The 18,104-nt window shown below is 34.2% G+C and overlaps 1 protein-coding gene and 2 non-coding genes across 3 annotated transcripts in view; all 3 read right to left on the bottom strand.

Annotated features, from left to right (window-relative positions):
• LOC100186133 (hemicentin-1) overlaps positions 1-18,104 on the bottom strand; it is a 59,327-nt gene that overhangs the window by 17,847 nt on the left and 23,376 nt on the right. The window contains exons 42-74 of the mRNA XM_018812536.2: positions 17,906-18,076; positions 17,247-17,360; positions 16,583-16,776; positions 15,941-16,067; positions 15,503-15,645; positions 14,931-15,163; positions 14,438-14,568; positions 13,891-14,087; positions 13,405-13,596; positions 12,817-13,006; positions 12,334-12,456; positions 11,747-11,908; positions 11,335-11,485; positions 10,726-10,862; positions 10,184-10,379; positions 9,602-9,767; positions 9,226-9,341; positions 8,660-8,849; positions 8,205-8,351; positions 7,585-7,755; positions 7,070-7,194; positions 6,508-6,713; positions 6,078-6,170; positions 5,442-5,632; positions 4,791-4,919; positions 3,880-4,035; positions 3,480-3,561; positions 3,063-3,178; positions 2,384-2,558; positions 1,756-1,946; positions 1,174-1,377; positions 698-785; positions 106-239 (exon numbers count right to left, since the gene is read on the bottom strand). Coding sequence (XP_018668081.2) covers positions 106-239; positions 698-785; positions 1,174-1,377; positions 1,756-1,946; positions 2,384-2,558; positions 3,063-3,178; positions 3,480-3,561; positions 3,880-4,035; positions 4,791-4,919; positions 5,442-5,632; positions 6,078-6,170; positions 6,508-6,713; positions 7,070-7,194; positions 7,585-7,755; positions 8,205-8,351; positions 8,660-8,849; positions 9,226-9,341; positions 9,602-9,767; positions 10,184-10,379; positions 10,726-10,862; positions 11,335-11,485; positions 11,747-11,908; positions 12,334-12,456; positions 12,817-13,006; positions 13,405-13,596; positions 13,891-14,087; positions 14,438-14,568; positions 14,931-15,163; positions 15,503-15,645; positions 15,941-16,067; positions 16,583-16,776; positions 17,247-17,360; positions 17,906-18,076 — 5,141 coding nt within the window. The remainder of the gene's footprint in view (positions 1-105; positions 240-697; positions 786-1,173; positions 1,378-1,755; positions 1,947-2,383; positions 2,559-3,062; positions 3,179-3,479; positions 3,562-3,879; positions 4,036-4,790; positions 4,920-5,441; positions 5,633-6,077; positions 6,171-6,507; positions 6,714-7,069; positions 7,195-7,584; positions 7,756-8,204; positions 8,352-8,659; positions 8,850-9,225; positions 9,342-9,601; positions 9,768-10,183; positions 10,380-10,725; positions 10,863-11,334; positions 11,486-11,746; positions 11,909-12,333; positions 12,457-12,816; positions 13,007-13,404; positions 13,597-13,890; positions 14,088-14,437; positions 14,569-14,930; positions 15,164-15,502; positions 15,646-15,940; positions 16,068-16,582; positions 16,777-17,246; positions 17,361-17,905; positions 18,077-18,104) is intronic.
• LOC113474403 lies at positions 2,834-2,947 on the bottom strand. The gene has a single exon (XR_003396065.1). It is a non-coding gene; the product is annotated as a U5 spliceosomal RNA (small nuclear RNA).
• LOC113474402 lies at positions 4,182-4,296 on the bottom strand. The gene has a single exon (XR_003396064.1). It is a non-coding gene; the product is annotated as a U5 spliceosomal RNA (small nuclear RNA).

Below are 18,104 nucleotides of genomic sequence, written 5' to 3'. Positions count from 1 at the left end.
GGGCAATATTTGAGATAAACAGAGGAAACACTGGCCTACTTTCACTGTTTAAATCCAATACTACATAAACAAAAAAGATACTATTTAAAACAAAACCATGTGTACCCTTGGTTCTGGCACTCCTGTACCAATACATGGTAGTTGAACTGTGTCATCTTTATTTGCAATTATAGTGGTTGGTCCATCTAATATGCTTGGTGGTTGGTATACTGATAACTTGGTGTCTTCATATGTCGTACCTGATAATTTAAAAATGGCCATATACTGTACATATTTTAAGTTACAAACTTCATTAATATTTTTTTAATAAATTTATTACCTGTATGCAACTATAAAGTGAATTTACGAAAAAGATTAGAAATTATTTCGGTCAAACCGTCGGACAATTTGTCAAACTGGAACAACTAAATATAAATTAAGTAAAAATTTTACAAAGAACTGCAAAACATGATTGAATCTCAAAATGTTTTGTCCTGAAAATTTTAACTAAATGATGAAATGTGATACAGTTAAATTAGTACTAAATAGGATTTATATATATTTTTTATAACTTCAAATATAATTTTGTAATAAATTCAATAATATATGTAAGATAACTACTATGAAGTTATCAATCTGTCCAACAAAGGAAAATTATAGCTACTAAAGAAGTTTAATTATTAATGTAATTAACCTTGCCATAATCTGCATTACAAACCTGCAATATTCGATGCAACGCATGTGTATATGCCTGAGTCAAACACTTGTACATTGGTCAGTTCTAAGTATTTTTCATCAAAGTTTAACTGAAAAATAAGATAAATATTAGCAAACAAAATTCATAAAATAAGAATTAAAGGTTTTGTTTAAAAAAATATTTGACATTTTTTAAAAATAAAAATATGGCATTAAATATAGTTTCCTACTGTATATATAAATAATTACATCATTTTTTTATCTCTTCGAAAACGATAGCGAGGATCATGTTATTCAAAGAACAAAGAAAAGAGAATCAACATGGAAACAACAGTCGTTAAAACATTAGCATGTCACTTTCAAACACACAAGAGTATTGGGGTATTGGGCCAAATCTGTCCTAAATACCAGCTCCTCGAGGACCCCACCCATACAGAATAGAATACTATGAAAGTTACATATAAAAAACAAAAACAATTAACTCAAATAAAGTCCTACCGGTATTCCATCTTTTAGCCAGCTTAATGTAGGAGGGGGAACAGCATTAGATTCGCATTCGATTGTCACGTTTTCGCCTACAACTGCCGTCACGTTGTTACCATCGGATATTGTGGGTGGTAAATGAACTATTACGTCAAAGTCTTTTTCCACCACACCTGCCGGTGATGTTGCAATACATGTGTATGTACCGCTGTCTGATAACTAAGGAAAAAAAAAAGAAAAGAATATAATGTGTTTGTAGTTTGCTGTAACTGTCAGCCACACAAAAAATATGTCCCACATAGTTTCATGTGTGGTAACTAGTAAGCAGGTACAAGATGTATGAAGTAGTCATTTTTTATAATGATTGTCATTGCCCCACAATTAAAGCATAAATAAGTAAATTAATTCATTAAATAATAATGGAATGTAACTTTAAGTTTAAGATAATGTACAAAAACTGCACCAGTAAAGAATCCTGTGGTATGTTACAGATTATGCTGGTGGAAAGTGTTAGAGGTTGGTAGTTAGGGGTTGTTAGGTAGGTGGTGGGAGATACTGGTTAGGGGTTAATTGTTTTCAATTACAAATAGTCCTTACCTGTGCACTGTGTACGTACATGCGGCGTCCATTATCCAACACTCTTGACCTGTCAATCAAAGCGTCTTCATTTTTAATCCATGACAACGCAGGTATAGGAACAGCATGAGCATTACATGCAAGGTCTATTGTATCGCCAACATCTACAATTATCTGGGGTGTTTCATCTGAACCATCAATGGTGGTAAGGTCTGGAATAAATATACATTTTGGTGAATGTTTATATTCTATTTTATGTAGGTTGGTTCCCGCATCATGACCGCCTAATATTAATAGTTAAGTCTTAATTAATTTACAAAAAAAGTAAAAAATCCCTTCTAAAACTATAGATAATATTGTGCTTTGAAATTGTAACAAACAGAAATCAAGTCAGACTAAACTAGATATTAAAGAGATATCATAGGGTGGGGAACGGGACATCTTTAGCACATAAAATTCAAAATCCAGATCATGTTTTAAACAATTAACAACGGTCCATGGGAGTCCTGAGGCTATGTTTATAATTCTTTGAATTTTCTTTGCTTACTATTACATAGGACATATTACATAGGAAGAATGAAAAGATGTCTAATTTTCATTATATATTCGCCTAAATGGCATCGTCAGTCTCGTATTCAAACCAACTCACCATAAACATTTAAATCAAAGTTTTTGTTTTTCTCCCCAGCCACAGAAACGGCCAAGCAAGTATATCGACCAGTATCACCTATCTCTACCTCTCTTATCAACAATTGTTGGTTGTTTATTATCGACCGAACACGATTGTTTGCGTTTGATGACAAACCCCTTAATGCAGATTCATCCTGAAAAAAATTGAAAGTACATTGAAAAATAGTGCAAAAATTAATATTTTTTACTGTATATACCTTAAATTCATAAACTACAGTACATATTAGCATGTACCGATATCTGGTGGTATTAAATGAGAATTTTACTGTATCATTGATAACCGCTCTACATACTTCATTTTTTCTCTTAAAAAAATACTATCTTGCAAGTACAGCTACTAATACGCAAAACGTTTACACTGCTTTTCGCGTTTTAAAATACATAGAATGGAAAATGTATTGTATAGGAATCCTGACCGAAGCCATGTGTAGAAAAATAGTTAAAGACTCATTGAAATGCTCCCCTCCACGGAATTCTTTAGTAAAAGGCGAAAGAATCATGCGCTGAAGAGAAGCCAGAGTAACGAATCAACGTAATCTGGTAAATTAGTATCACAAAAAAAATCTAGAGTTTGTGGGGCGCGCGACGCACACAAAACGTATTGAAAACGTTTTCGCTTTTAACGTAGATATGCTTACCTTGCTCCAGGCGACTTCAGGTTGCGGGGTACCAAGCACAGTGCAGTCAAGGGTTATAGTATCACCGACGAACACAGTAATTTCACCACCCGTATCGGAATGGAACATAGGCGGAACTACAAAGAAGCGTTTGTATTGAATGAATGTAACTTGTTCATTTATCCTCGCGTGGCAGGCCAACGACAATCGGGTGTTCTGTTTCATAAGCCTTGTCCAACTTACGAGTTACCAAGTATTGAATAAATGTAACTTATTTGTTTAAACTCGCATGGCGGGGCAACGACAGTCGTTATAACACGGATGTTCTTTCAGGTTTCATACACCTCGTGCCAGCTTACGAGTTACCACGTATGTAACTTTTTGGGTAATTATTTGTTTGTGTTTTGATTGGTTATAATATTTTTGTTATGTACTTACCTTGAACGTTAAGATCGAAGTCGTGCGTCACTCGTCCTGCGTCGTTAGTAGCAACACACGTGTAACGAGCCGTGTCAGATTCCTGAAATAGCCGAATACACACGTAAATAACACAATCAAAAAGTATAAATAAAAAATGCAAATTTTATTAGAAAATAGCCATTTCTTCAGTGCTATAGCTGTATCATTGCATTTAAGGTTCATTATTCGTTTTTAACAAAGTGTCTTTATTGTAATATAGCAGAAAAAATTTACAGATTATATAACCGTAGCCTTGCGCCTCCAAAATAGCGCTGTTAATTGTTTAAAGCACGATCAGAAAGTATGGAATTTTGGTGCTGACGGTATCCCATCTTACCCCAACCTACTATACCTGTTTTAACGTTATATGTAGACTGACCTGCGTATGAGGCAACCGAAGTGTGCGACCTCCATTCAACAGTTGATGTCTGTCTGATACTTGAAGGGGAATTCCGCTTCGTAGCCACGATATGGTAGGCGGGGGAATTCCCCCAACGACGGGGCATTCTAGGAGTGCTGGTTCGCCAACGTTAACCTGCGGAAATGCATACGTTAAGTTAAAGGTTACGCTAAGTAGCTACAGGTCCATGTTTTTACAAACAATTTTAACCTAGGTGGAAGTTTAATACATTGCTCCACGTAGGCTAAAAGACGTGTGTTCAACCAGTTTGGCGCAAAGGAATCCTGACCGAGGTCAGGTGTAGAAAAATAGATAAAGACTCATTGAAATGCTCCCCTCCACGGAATTCTTTAGTAAAAGGCGAAAGAATCATGCGCTGAAGAGAAGCCAGAGTACCGTGCGACCGTAATTTAGTAAATTAGTATCGTAAGAAAAACCTAGCGTTTGTGGGGCGCACAAAACGTATTCAGTGCGTTTTAAAACCGGTATTAAATACTGATCTTTCCCGTTTGCTGCTATTTAAGTACAAATGAACATTAATTAACAACTATTATATGTGTTCTACTGCATAATAAACAAATGTAGGCTATATTTGGCTCATTATCCCATTCAGCTAAATAAATGCATTTATTCTCATGCGTGTGGGCGGACAGTGGTTACAACACATAACAAAGGAAAATATTCAACATAGCACATATTCTGTTACTTCTGCCAGCTGGCATAATGTAAACATTCTTTCAATGGCTTAACTGGTATGAAAAAAAAACGTAGTCTATTTATGATGTTGGCAGACGTAACCTCGGAAATACACTATATTTTACATACTAGATGAGCCGTAAAAAAATGATATGCAACACACCATTTTATGGTCATAATGCGTTTTAACTTACCACCAATGTATCTAATGATGAATTAGTATCACCAAGTGATGGTGGGACCAAAACAACCACGTTAAAACTCTCAGTATCTTCTCCAGCAATGTTGTTTGCTTCACATACATATTCAACACCATCTGATACCTACAATATTAGTAGGATTTAGATGTTAATCCCTTTGAATGTAATACAATACATATGGGCAAATGGCATATTATATAACATAGTTGATTAGGGTGAGAATATGGGACACCTTTTCATTCTATTTTTTGCCCCATTTAGTAGTAAACAAAGAACATTTAAAGAATTATTAAACCGTATCCTCACGTCTTCCACAGACCGTTGTTAATTGTTTAAAACACATCAGGATATTTGTATTTTGTGTGATGAAAGTGTAGCTTTACTGTGGAAATGTTTTTTATATTTTTTTTGTGAGAAAGAACCATCAATGGTATTGAAATAATACAACCTAGACACTATATAGAGTTTCCATTCGGTCGCATTTATAACTTTTAATAATTAAAAAAATGCAATTACGAGTAAAATTCAAGTGTTATGACTTTAAAGGGTCCAACCCCAGGTGTGGCCTGTACATGATTTTATTAATAAACACAAAACGAAACATGGTTAAAATTCATTATTGTAGAGTATATCATAAAATCTTACTTGAGCATTATGTATAACCAATCCATTATTAGTGAGCTCCAAGTTCTCAGATGCTCCTTCATCAACTAAAGCTCCGTTCCTATACCAAGCTACTGTAGGATGAGGTATCCCTGTTGCTAGACATTCAAGTGCAGCGTCTTCTCCTCGGACTACTTCAACATTGGTTTGTGATGTCACAAGAGAAGGTGGGACTGTGGGAATGAATGAATGTAGATTATTTATCGTCACGTTGTGGGGCAGTGACAGTCGTTATAACACAGGTGTTCTGTTTCATACACCTTGTGTCAGCTTACCATGTTTATACCTTTTTAGATAAATTTTTTTTTGTATGACCAACTCGTAAGCTGGCACGAGGTATATGAAACAGAACACCCATGTTACAACGACATTTGTTTTCTGTGTACGCCATGATAAATAAGTTGCATTTTTTTAACAGCTCATCTGGTATAAAAACATAATGTAATTACGACGTTTCGTTGTTTTTTTTATACCAGATCAGCCGTTAAAAGATCGTTTGCATTATGCCTTGTAGCAGAAGTTTTTCTGTATGACTGACAGTTTATACAATGTATTAGTGACTACTGGGTTGGAGGTAAAATGGTTTTTAATTGTGTAAAAGTTTAAAACTTGACTTACCATGTACCACAAGATTCTGTTGTTTCTTAGCATTCCCAGCAACATTGGTTACATGGCAGCTGTAAGAACCTGTGTCATGAACCGCACTCTCACCTATGGAGAAAGATGCAAGGTTAAATGAATTTTCAATCAAACAACCTAAAAGTAACATGCATGAAAAATTTAGTTTAGAAGTTGAATATTTCTTTCATTTATTGGTTTTATTTCTCTTCAAATTAGTTGATTTTTTGTTTATTTTATGCTGCAAATTCCAAGGCCTATAGAAATACATTGTAAATGCACATCTACTTAAAAAAAATTAACATCTTTAAAAGGTAAGTTTTTTCATACCAAATGAGACGTTGAAAGCCTATATACATTATGCCTGGTGGCAAAGGTAGCAGAACATTTTTTACATATTTGAAACAATTTAAAAATCTATAAAACCTACTTATTTGTAGTGAAGTGCCTCCCGATAAAATGGTGACTCTGTTATTTGATTGGACGATTCTGCCATCTTTCATCCATGTGATGGTTGCCGTGGGAACAGCGTAAACATCGCAGTCAAGGGTCACGGGGTTACCGAGGGTCGAAGTTAGATTGACCAATGGCGGGCCAGAGATAGTGGGGGGGACGTTGACGGAAACTTTGAAATTTCTGTTGATTTTTTATTTAAAACAAATTAGGCGATGAGTACAAAATGATGGATTTAAAGTGGTTGGTGCGCATGTCTTTAACCTAGAGGTTATGGGTTCAAGGCTTGTTGCTGGTAGCGGTGTGGGTGTATGTGTCCTTGAGCAAGACATTTAACCGCAATTGTTCAAATCCTGTGGTAACTAATGGATTGTCTAAATTATCAGCCACACATAAAAAATCCTTCACAGTAACAGATATGTAACATACATAGTAACTCGTAAGCTGGCACGAAGTGTATGAACACCTGTGTTATTACATGAGGACTGTTGTTTTCTTGCGAGGCGAGTATAAAGCGAGTTACATACTACATAACATACTTGGATTGAATGCCAGCATCATTTGAAACAATGCAAAGATATCGACCAACGTCATCTTCCTGTGCATCGGATATAATAAGGAGATGACCATTCTCGGATATTGCAACTTTGCCCTGATCTTCACCCTGAAGAATACAATGTTCACAAATCAAAGAAAATGAAAATTTTTAGAAAGTTACTTTAGAATTAAATGCTACGAAGAGTCCAAAAAATAGTGTAAAATGGGATACATATTTCGCCAAAAATGTATGTCTTATAACTATATCATACAATTTGCTGAACTTAATTTTTATCTGTTACGATTTTTGTGACAACGGATCTTAAACAAATATCAGTGTTATGTTCAAAATAATACAACTGCCTTGAATAAGATAATATAATTATAAAATCGGTAATAAATTCCGCGAATCTGACCCTAATTATAAAGATTCTTGAATACAGAAAAGATGATTTGTGTCCGTTACATTTCGTAGCACCAGATCCTTGCTATAATTATAACATAATAATCAAAATACCAGTTCGTCATTCAGTTCAACTCCACTTTTGCTCCACTTAACACTCGGTGTCGGTACAGCGTCATTCTCACAACTCAGTGTTGCCGTTTCACCAATATCAACTGTAATATCACCAGATGTAGTGGGCAACACTGGTGCTACATATGTTATCACTTCATATGTTTTACGAGCCTGTAATTAAAATATAAAAATAAAAATATAAAAAATTAAAAAATAGAAAAAAAATTAAAACATAGACATAAAACATAAAAAATAGAATAAAATATAAAAAATTAAAATATAGAAATAAAAAATAAAAGGTAGGCTTAAGAGAATTATTATTTTTAGGAATTGTAACAATTCTGTTCTATACTAAATGGTCAAGGTCCTATGGTGAAGCTATAGAACCATGGACTTATTTCATAGTTGGCTCATTCTCTGCTATGATTATTAAAAACAAAGAACATTTAAAATGTAATTAAAACAAAACACTAAAAAAATGTGCACAGAAAACTATAAAACTAAAATAATCTGAAATGTAATTTGTAATTGTAATTTAAAATGAATATAAAAATTTTAAGTTAAAAAAATTAAAATTAAAAAAAACAAAGTAAAAAGTTAAAAACATCTATTTTACCCACCTGCCCGACTACATTGGATGCAACACAAGTAAATTCCCCATCATCGGTCCTCTGTACACTGATGATGATCATTAACCTTCCATTGGAGAGGACGGAGTACTTTGGATTGTTTGAAATTGAAACTCCATTTCTTAACCATGTCAAGGACTATGTTGATAAATAAGACATGTTTTACTTTATATATTGCGACAGTAAAATTCGTTAGTTGTATTATACATAGATTAGGCAGAGGTATACACAATTTTTTAACTCGTAAGCGGGCACGAGGTATATGAAACAGAATACCATGTTATAACGACTTTTGTTTTCTGTGATAAATAAGTTGCATTTTTTCAAAAGCTCGTCTGGTATAAAAACATAATGCAATTATGACGTTTCGTTTTTTTATACCAGATGAGCCGTTAAAAGATTGTTTACATTTTGCCTCGTATCAGAAGTAACATTCATTCACCCACCGGTTCAGGCACACCAGATGCATCACATAGCATAACCACTGCTGTGTTTTCAAACGCAATCCTTTGTTCACGTGGTGGGCCAGAAATATTAGGAGGAACGCGAACATTTGCGACAAATACTTTGTTGTCGTCACCAGCTTTGTTCTTTGCTCGACAATCATAATGCCCATTGTCTAATACCTCAGATGACCTGTGTGTGGATAATTGATATGTAATCTATATTATAAATATATAAATATATAATGCTACTACCGGGTATATAATACTTGTTATGTGGGAATAGGACGTAAGTGTATTTATATTTTTATTGTTACTGCCAGGCATACTGTACCTGTTCACAAATCAATACAGAAATGAAAATTTATGTTATCAGGGTCAATTGTGACAAAAAAGTAGGATATAATACAGGTTTACCGAACACATATTCAATTTTTTATGTTTTAATGGTTCCTAAAAACAATCTGTTTTGGTGCATTGACTTTGACCACAAAACCTAAACTTTTGTAAATAGATTCATATTGCATTTTTTTGAAGTTTCCTTTTAGTACTTCCATCAAAATACTTACAGTATTGTAAGTATTTGTCCATCACCTTGTACATCAAACCTGTCATCAGCTAAGTCGATGGAACGACCGTTTTTATACCAAGTTATTACTGGGGTGGGGCTTCCAGTTACAGGGCACTGTAAATAAGCATTCAAAAAAAATTAAATTTAGAACTAATTTAAAAACTTTATAGACATTAGGATAAATATAATAAACTAAGAATGTATCTACATTACTTTAAAAAAGTAAACACAAAACAACAGTTACAAAAAAATGATTATAAAACTGTTTTGTCTTTGTGGAACTTTTAAGGAAAATATGTTTATTGAATTAAAAAAAAAATTAGGATAAATTTTAACATTTTTTTATAAATTTCTTAACAACATATTTCACCCACTCTTAAAGTGAAAGGTTCACCAAGCGAAGCCACAACATTTTCAGGAATATTGTTTCCGATTCCATTTCCTATAGTAGGAGGTACGTTCACTTTCACTCGCGTATTTTTTTCGTCACTGCCGATCTCATTGGTGGCAACACAAGTGTATAACCCCTCATCTGATGGTCTGGTGGGAAAATTAGAAAATTAGATTCTTTTAGAAGGCGGTTGTTAAACTTTTTGAAACAATGTATAGAAAAAAAAGGTTGGAACAATAAAACCAATGTTTTTCTGATGGCCCGCGAGATATTTATAATTTAGAAAGTGAAAGTTAAATAAGGAAAAATGGGTCAATCCTGGAACTCAGACCTCACCCACATAGAATAGAATATTAAATAATACCAACTTATGATGTCTCGCCAGAGAGTTTAGATAAAAGTTGTAAACACATAATCTATACACCCTTTTAAGATAAGTAAGGCTAAAATTTTTGCCAAAATTTTGATTTTTGAAACAATAAAATAAATTTAATTTTTTTGTTAAAAACGCTTTTGTTAATTTAAAACTAATCATTACTTCCACTAAAATAAAAACCACTCTAACTTAGCACTGTTGATTTGCAGAGTCCTTCCACCAGGAAATATAAAAACGTCATCACTTTCTGATATTGGATATCCATTCTTTAACCAAGTTAGTTCAGGTAATGGTACAGCAGTTATCTTGCAGTGAATAAGGTGGGGGGATCCTTCATTTATATCGATGTCTGTTACTTCATCTCCACCAGGGAAGGTAGGGGGCGCTGAGTAAAAAAAGGCAATATTAGATTGATATTTGATTCAATTATAACTTAGTACAAGGCAAAAAAAATAAGTCGCAATATTTACCAGATTGAGATTTATTTCATCAATATTTATAATAGTTTACTTCAGGGCAACTGCATAAAGTTTTATTTGTCCCAATGAAAGTAATAAACTAACAAAAATTCATGTGAAATTCTGTTTAAAAAGGAGAAAAAAATTATACTAATTACAAAATTTCATTTAGTATTTTAGTCTTGCCACAAAAACAGTAAAAAACACTAACACTATTTTCATCAATTTTCTTATAACCATTTCCATTTAAAATCCAAACCGCCCAAAACTTACTCTGAACTTCCACATCAAATGACTTGCTATCCTCCCCTGCTGAGTTTCTGGCAAAGCAAGTATATCTGCCCGTGTCTGATGTTCGACTGCCTTCTATCTCAAGTAGTTGACCATTGGAAAGAAAACTTACACGACCGCTGTGTGATAATAATGTATGATAATAAGTGAATCAATGTGTTTTTTTTGTAAGTGAATGAATGACATTTAAGTTATAATATATATGTTGTTTCATACACCTTGTTTCATGAGTATAATTTGCTTTTCGACAGTCTTTACACTACGGGTGTTCTGTATCATACACCCCATGCCAGCTCAATAGTTACCATGTATTTAAATTTTTTATAATGCCCAAAAATTTAGACGATCCATTAGTAACCACTGGATTGTAGCAATTGCCGTTAAATGTCTTGCCAGAGGAAACATACACCCACATAGTAGCAGTGACAAGCCTTGAACCTATAACCTCCTGGTTATAGGCAGACGCACTTACCACTTTTCCGGCAGTATATATATATATACCTAATATAAGTACGTATACTTAATAACCCATATTCTGGCTCACACCATGCGAATATAATAATAATAATAATAATATTAAACCCTACACACCTGGCTTGTAGCTCAGTCCTTCCTTTTCGCCACACGATGTCAGGGAAGGGGTTACCTTCTTCAATGATGCACGTCAATGATATTGTATGGTTGGTAGGTACACCTACTGCTGTGGGGAATAACTCGTTCGAACCCTCTATCACCGGAGGCACTAGAAAGCAAGAGCGTAAAAATTTTATAAAAATCATATTTTTTGTTCTTAGTTGTTTTTAATAATTTTTGTTCTAAATGATGTAGTATTTGGCGAAAATGTTAATTTATAATAAAAAATTAGGTAAGTTCAATTTGTAATCAAACTTTAAACTTTACAAAATTTGAAACTAAAAAAATATATTTTACTAAAACATTTTATGACTTGAAAATAAAATAAAAAAACTTTTTACTAAAACATCGCAAAAATATGTTCACATACCGTTAACATGCAAGTTGATGTTTCTGCTCACATCACCAGCTGCGTTACTTGCAATACAAGTGTATGTCCCTTCATCAGAAAGATGGGTGTTTGAGATACGAAGGTATCGTCCACCAAACTGTACGACAATATTTTCGCTGTTGGTGTCAATTGCTTGGCCATCTGCATGAGGGTAATAGGTTTTTATAAATTCTTCACAATAAAATATAAACAAAAATACAAAAAAGTTATAATATTACCCCTCCTCCCAAAAAATCAAATTATAAAAATCTAATTTTTAATAAAGAATTAATAAAGAACCCATAAAAAGATAAATGAAAGGATTACACCATTTATCCTTGTGTGGTGGGGCAACTTAATTGTTAGACCACGTCACATTTAGTAGTAAACAAAAAATTTTCACATAATTATACACCCGTATCCTCAAGACTCTAAAAAAGAACATTGTTAACAAAAAATTGATCAGGAAATATGAGATTTAGGTTTTACCAAGCCACAGGGGTAGCAACGGCGAGCCTTGAATCCATACTCTCTAGGTTAAAGGCAAGTATGCCAATCACTGTGCCCAACATATAGAGTTAACTTACCTTTTAACCACTGTATAGTAGGTGATGGTATACCATACGCTGAACATCTGAGTAACGTTGGGGTGTTAATGTGGCTTGTGACATCACTGGGGGAACTTCCATCTTCGTTAATGCTTGGTGGGACTGGAAAGTTAATAAAAAACTCTTGAAAAATAGTTATTAATTTTTTCTCTTTGTTAACTTTATATTTCTATTTTATGGTTTTAACAGTTTAAAAAACTTTTACTGTAGTAAAAATCCCAGTATAATTTAAAAACTTAGAACCACATAAAAAGAATAAGATCAATAATATGCTTGTTACAGTACAGAGTAATAAATACAACACAAAATATTCACCTCAAAAAATATCAAAAATAAAAAAAATACTAATTTTTTTAGTTGAAAAAATTGCTGCGTTTTAAATTAAATACGGCAATTTAATTAAAAAAGTAATTTAAAGCAAAAAATCACTGCAGTGTTAGCGTTAAATAACAAAACATTCACCTCGAACTTCCACGTTTATTTTCTTTGCGACTTCTCCTGCGTTGTTCGTTGCTCGGCACATGTAAGCCCCCGTGTGACGAAGTTCTGCCGCTCCAACAGTGAGGTACTGACCACTTTCCGACAACTCGTAACCAGAGGTTACAAAACCTTCTGTCGCCGTGGAAGCAATTCGGAAACCATCTTTGTACCACTAGGAGGGGATTAAACGGTTTAAAAACGGGGAAAAAGAGAAAATAAGCGTAACTTTGGTATTTCGATTTTGGTATTTCGAAAAATATTCGATTTGATTTCTTTAGAAAGTTATTTAAAATATAGTATTTTTTCTGAACCATATCCTTTTTCTGCAAAGCTGATTTTAGTGGGAAAAATCTTGTACTACAAAATATATCACTTATTTATCCTCGTTCGTGACTACTGGGTTAAAGCAGTGTTTCTTAAGTGATTTGGCGAAGGACAAACACTTTCACTGTTGTGGCAGCACCGAGCCCTGAATAAGATATCCGCTGGTTAACACTCAGGGCTTATAACAACAGTGCCAAGACAAAGTACACCCATATATAAATAAAACATAGATAAAGTATAAAACACCTCAATCTTGGGTTGGGGGTATCCCCTCGCTGGACAAGATAATCTGAACGGACGTCCTCGGTTGGGATGTAACTCCTCTGTGACGTCACTATCGGGTATGGTTGGCGTTGCATATACATCAAGTCTTATATCCCTTGACGAGCTGCCCGCTACATTGGTGGCAACACATGAGTAAACTGCTGCATCATCTTCCTGTGGAAATTATGGGGAAGGAATGAATGAATGTAACTTGCTTTATTCTCACGTGGCCGGAAAACGACAGCTGTTATAACACAGGTGTTCTGTTTCACACACCTCGTGGCTTGTGCTCACGAGTTACCACGTATGTTATTTTATGGTGTTGGTTTTGGTAGATTTTATGTTTATGTTACAAATTATTTCATTAGCATTACTTTAACCACTTATCTCATATTACTTATTTTTTTATTCTTATATTGATATTTTATGATCTCAAAATGCCATTCTTTAAAACACAAATACTCTTACATGAGCATTTGAAACAAGCAACACACGGCCACCAGATTGTTCACGAACTCTTGGATTTGGAACTAACAAAACTCCATTGACAAGCCACTGTATGGTAGGGGGTGGCACGGCATCTGCGTCGCATGTCAGTGAAATGTTATGACCCTCAGCCACCCACAAATCCTGTATGATGTCATTGTCACGAATAGATGGGGGTACTGTATGGAAAAAAAGTTTAATCTAAAAAACTAAAAGAGTGTTTTTTTAGAATGAGGTTATATTAAATATAACCTATTTTTTTGCCATTTTAAAAACAAAAAAGGGGAATTAAACAGCAAAAACAACAGTGGTTAAACGCGCTATGGACAAAATGTGTCAGCAAGAGCGACAGAAAAAATTCATTTTATGAAAACATTTTTAACATTTTCCTAGCACCACATCCTTACTGATTACTGTATTTCTTTACACAAGAATCGTTCAAATCTCCAGATCAGGGTCAGATTCATGGAATTTATTACAAGAATTATTACAGTAAATTATTAGGGAATATTTTTATAATTAAGCCCACCTCTAACATTAACTTGATAATGTTTATCCTCCACCCCCACACTGTTGCTTGCCGAGCAAGTATATCTACCAGCATCTTCAACCTCTGAGCTGTCAATCAACAGGAATCGACCGCCTTCCCTTATTGTAGCTCTGTGGGTAAAATAAATGAATGAATAACTTGTATTATCGTCTAATGATGGAAAAACGACAGTCGTTATAACACAGGTGTTCTGTTTCCTACACCTCGTTCCCGCTTACAAAATAAAACAACAGAAAAAACTTCCCTAAAATAATCAGTACTCTATAAAAAAAATTTTTCTGAATAATCCAATAAAATTTGTTATCGCATTACCAGCAAAAAAACAGTCAATTTTGATATAAATCGTTTTTTTAGTATAAAACGTTTTTTTTATAACATTTGACAATAAAACGAATTTTCAACAGTATATGCACAGTTCAACACTTTTGTATTATGCCTTTTCTTAAAAAAATACAAACAGAAAAACGCCCACCTGTCAAAATATTGGGAAATCCTTCTTCTATTTTTCAACCATACAATATCAGGGGTAGGTGTTCCAGTCACCACACATTCCAACCTAAACCCATCCCCCTGGTTCACAAGTATCGTGTTCATGACGTCATTGTCGACTATATGCGGTGGTTCAAACACTGTGATGTCATAATGCTTGGTATCGGTGCCCGCTATGTTAGTTGCATTGCATACGAATTCCCCAGTATGCGAAACCTGAGTGAATGGATGAATGTAATTTGTTTTATCCATGCTTGCCGAAAAACGACAGAGTGAGTAAGACCATTAGCACTTGCCATTAAATTTGTGTATAGTAGGGTGGGAAAAGATGGGACACCTTTAGCAAATAAAATCCGAATATTCTGATTGTGTTTTAAACAATTAACGATAGTCTATGGAAGTCATGAGGATGCGGTTTTATAATTCATTGAATGTTCTTTGTTTACTACCAAACAGGACATAAAAAATAGAATGAAGGAGTGTCCTATTTAGTATCTACCCCTGACCCTACTATGTATTTAATTGAAAATTTAAATATTAAAAACATTATCATACCTGAGCTGACTGTATGACCAAAACTCTGCCTTCAGATTGGACGTCAGTATCTGTATCAATATCTTCGCCATTTTTGGTCCATGTAATAGTTGGTATGGGCACACCATCGGGATCACACATCATTCGAATACGGTCCCCAACAACTGTGTAAAAAATATACTTTGAATTTTAAATCATTAAGCCGTAATAAGAAACAAATACATTTAAAGGGTTTCAAATTGTGGTGTCCGAACTAAGAAGTCAAAAAATAGTATTTCTAAAGCACGTATGTAACTTACTAGATAATGATTTTTTTTAGATTTTTTTGGTGACCACTGGGTTGAAGTAATTGCCATTGAGTGTCTTGCCGAAAGACACATACTCATAAAATGGTAGCAGTGACAAGAAATAACAAAAAAAAGAATACCCAAAATATTATAAGAGCAATAAACCACAAACCATGTCTTTGTCTGTTGAACTGTTGGCCTGAAATTGTTGGCAAAACAAGAACTTTCAATCTAAAGTATTTTTTCTTTCTACCGGCGACATTGACGGCTTCACAATGGAACATGCCTGTATCTTGCTCCTATGTGAATGAATGTAACTTATTTACTCTTGCGTTAGTGACTATTGGGTTGGAGCTATTAATGTTTAGTGTCTTCCCCAAGGGCACATACGCTCACAATGGTAGCAGCAATGAGCCTTGAACCTGTAACCTCTAGGTTAAAGTCAGACACGCTAACCAGTGTTCCACGGCGAAGAATGTATGTTGGGAAGAGTAAAATATTGGTAACGAAAATAGTACTTTTTTATACATCTGCTAAGAAACATAATGTAAATAATCTTTTAGCGACTCAACTGGTATAAAAAGTAGAGTATTTCCGATGTTTGTCTGCTATCCGGCAAGACTTCATCTCAGAATGTGTTTAGTTTAAAATTGTTTAATATAAACTAGTTTATCACTTTTAAAGTGGCACTTACAAAAATTACCAAAAAAAAAGAACAAAAAGAACAACAAAAATAGTGACATTTTTTTCAAAGAATTTTTTTAGTTTTTTATAACTAAAAAAACAGAAAAACATCATTAGAAACAAAACCTACATGCGCCCAACGTATATCCAGCTGTCTATCCCCATCTGATAACGTGACGCCAGGGTGCAACAAGAATGGTCTTGAGTTTTTGAACCAAGTAATAGCTGGTGGTGGAAAAGCATCAACGTCGCATAACATTCGAACCGGGGTATTTTCAACAACAGTTATGTTCACAACGGAATCACCACCAATACTCGGTGGTACTGTGGAATAAGAATAGGTGTTCAAGTATAGAACTGTAGGGTAAGCACTAAGCAGTTTAAATAAATAGTACTGTGGGGATATTTTACATAATATGATTTTTTATTCATCTGTTTAAGACCGATATCATTGATCAAATATTTAAGGAACCAAAAGAAGGGAATCAACAGCAAAACAACAATATTATTATATGTTTTGGTGAGCGTACAGTACTGTGGGGTAAGATGGTATATCGTTAGCATCTAAATTCCATTTTTCTTGATCCTGTTTTAAATTTACAATGTATTTTTTGGAGTTGCGGCGCTATGGCTTTGAATCTGATGATGTCCAAACGGTAACAACGCGGTTGTTAAAGTAATAGGCCAATCCCGGCCTAAATTGTAGGGCCAATGTCGAGCCACGCTGTGAAACCTCCCCCATATAGAATAGAATAAAATATATTAATTTATTATTTTTGTCCCCACAAACTCACAGTAAACATCCAGTAGAAAATCTTTGGTTGCATTTCCAGCGTTATTATCTGCCAAACATTGATATCTGCCAGCATCACTTTCCAATGCATCTGACACCGTAAGCCTTGTACCACCTGTACGAAATACATTACCTCTATAAAGATTATGTTATAATGTAAACTTTTGTTTCAAATTGCAAAGATAGGTTTCTTGTAAGAAGTAATGTATTACTCAATTTTTATATTTAAAATAAAAGTTAGTTTTATACGTAAGACTTGAATGAATAATTGAAATTTACTTCGTCTTTTAGGTCACGATACCGAAGAACAAGAGAGTTGACAAAAGCAAAAAGACGGGTAGTAACGGTAAAACAACAGTTGTTAAAACACGCTTGTTGATAAAAAAGGAAGAAATATTGTTTTGGATAAAAGGTGTGACCGTTACACCCTACAGACTTCTAAGTAAAAAGCAGTTGGGTACACTGTTTCAATAAAATTTGACAAATTTCAACTTCAAATGTGATTTTAGTTTATACTATTGTTAACCATAACGCTGACCACCGTGATTAAAAGGCTAAAACAGGCTATGCTATGTTGTACAGCAACTCGTAAAAAATACAGGATATTTATGTTATACACGAATCTGTAAAAAATACAGGCTTCGTTACATTGGTACTAACCTGCTGATATTTGATGCTGTCCGACACGTAACGAGGTGACGGGTTGTCCATCTTTCCTCCATGTTACAGTGGGTGTGGGGATTCCCTCGACCTGACACTCCATTGTGATGTCATTATTAAGAACCACGCTAACTTTCGTTGTTTCTCCAGAACCACGGATGGAGGGGGGAACTGAAAAATTATTATATATATACATATA

This window comes from Ciona intestinalis, chromosome 7, assembly GCF_000224145.3.
Source record: "Ciona intestinalis chromosome 7, KH, whole genome shotgun sequence".
NCBI classification, from domain to species: Eukaryota; Metazoa; Chordata; class Ascidiacea; order Phlebobranchia; family Cionidae; genus Ciona; species Ciona intestinalis.
This window is presented reverse-complemented; position numbering and strand designations above follow the sequence as displayed.